This window comes from Vombatus ursinus, unplaced genomic scaffold (assembly GCF_900497805.2).
Source record: "Vombatus ursinus unplaced genomic scaffold, bare-nosed wombat genome assembly UNPS02007883.1, whole genome shotgun sequence".
Taxonomy (NCBI): domain Eukaryota; kingdom Metazoa; phylum Chordata; class Mammalia; order Diprotodontia; family Vombatidae; genus Vombatus; species Vombatus ursinus.
The window spans coordinates 144748-146888 of record NW_020947661.1 but is presented as its reverse complement, the minus strand read 5'-3'; the positions used below and the strand labels follow the sequence as shown (position 1 = coordinate 146888).

The following is a 2141-nucleotide window of genomic DNA, read 5'->3' as shown; positions in this document are numbered from 1 at the left end:
AATTGAATATAAGTGCTGCAAGATTACAAAGAAAAATCATAGACCCAAAGACTCCTTTGTGGGAGGTCCACATTTCTGGAACATTGCATGTATATTCAGAACCTTTGGATAAACATTTAAGTTCATCAATTTAATCCATTAAATGAATATATTTATGTGTATGTATATATATGTGTGTGGATATGTATATATATATTTGTGTGTGTGTATATACCTATATATATATGTATATATATATATACATATATATATTTTTTTCCTCAAGCCCATGTATTGGTAGTACTCAATAAAATCATTACGTGGATAAAATATGGTCTCCTTATAGGCAAGGACCTTGATTTTTGTCCTTGTATTCTCCAAATGCAGTAAAATATCAGATTCATATTATGTACTTAATACATACTCACTATATTTAGTTGAATTCATGAAAAAAAGTGTTTCCTACTTATCACTTTCCTCAGTGCCCCTTTTACTTCATTGTTCCTAAGACTGTAGATCAGGGGGTTCAACATGGGGATCTTTACAGTGTAGAAAAGAGACACCACTTTATTCTCATCTGTTGAGTAGCTAGATTTAGGCATCATATAAATGAATGTAAGGGTCCCATAGAACAGAGAGACTGCTGTGAGGTGGGAGGTGCAAGTTGAGAAAGCTTTGGATCTCCCTTCAGTGGAGCTTATCTTCAGGACAGAGAAGAGGATGTATACATAAGAGATTATGATAATTAGCACTGTGATTATAAGTACTGACCCACCAGAGAGAGCAGGAAGAATTTCAGCAAGATCCTCCTGGTAGTTGGAAAGCTTCAAAAGTGGTGAATAATCACAGAAAAAGTGATTGATTTTATTGGGTCCACAGAAGGAACGATTCAATAAGCAACCAGTGAAGACACAAGCATTTATACAACTACTCACATAGGATGTGATGAGTAACAGAGTACAGACTGCAGTAGACATGTTGGTGGAATAGAGTAGGGGGTTACAGATGGCCATATACCGATCATACGCCATCACAGCCAGCAGGAAGCACTCAGCTGAACCAAAAGTGGCTGCAAAATAAAATTGGGCCACACAGCCTCCAAGAGGGATTGAGGTCTTATCTGCCAAGAAGTTGATGAGCATGAGAGGTGTAACAGATGAGGAAAATCCAGTATCCACAAAAGTCAAGTCGCTGAGGAAAAGATACATTGGAGTGTGAAGTTGGGAGCTCTTTCTGATTAATGTGATTATGCTAAGGTTAGCAACTAAGGTGACTGCATAGACACATAGGAATATCACAAAGAGGATGACACGAAGGGTTGGATCATCTGTTAGCCCCAAAAGAATGAATTCAGTCACAGCAGTGCAGTTATTACCAAACATCTGTCTTGGAAAGGGTGTCTATTAGACAGAAAAAAAGGAGATTAAAATAGAATAAAGGACTAACATTTGGATATGTCTATTGATGTCCTCAGGAAACATTCACTGACCATCTCCTACATTCTCATCCCACAATCTTACCCCAATACTTGGCTCTTATGCACCATGGCAGGCAGGGTGCTCATTAGCAAAGAGAGATGAACAAATTTATTTCCTCAAATTTTTCCTCATAAACTTCAATATTGCATGATTTGCCAATTTCACCATTGTAACAGTATGAAAAGCCTTTAAGAGAAAAGATGGTTTACTTCCACCATATTAACCTTCCTTAAATATATGCAGAGACTACATCCAAATGTGTAAATGCTGTTCTGCCAAGTAACCACCATTTTTAACCCCTTTCAAAGAAATTGAATCTGTTTTGTGATGCCTGACCTCTCAAAGGACCATCTCCCACAACTAAAGATGGTATCTATCTCATGATAATTGACTATAATGAAACTCCTGGTTTCCAAGATGACCTTTGTGCTCTAAAATCACAAGAGAGGAGGAATGGGCAACCTGGATTCTATATCTTCTCCTTGTATTTTGTTCCTAGAATTTAGCATTACTGCAAAGAGTCATAATTTGGCTTGATTTTGTTCCCTGAAGGAATGTAGACATTTCTTGTGGAAATTGTGCTGTTTCTAGGCAAAATAATGGAAAGCACTTGCCCAACCTGCTGTAATCATATCCTGATTATGTATTGCTTCCTTCAATAGCTGAAGGAATAGTTGAGCAAAC

General features: G+C 37.3%; 1 protein-coding gene across 1 annotated transcript; it reads right to left on the bottom strand.

Moving 5' to 3' along the window:
- Positions 1-422: 422 nt before the first annotated feature.
- Positions 423-1367, bottom strand: LOC114034097 (olfactory receptor 480-like). The gene has a single exon (XM_027849702.1). It carries the CDS (start codon positions 1359-1361, stop codon positions 423-425), a length of 939 nt encoding a protein of 312 aa, XP_027705503.1. The 5' UTR covers positions 1362-1367.
- Positions 1368-2141: the final 774 nt, after the last annotated feature.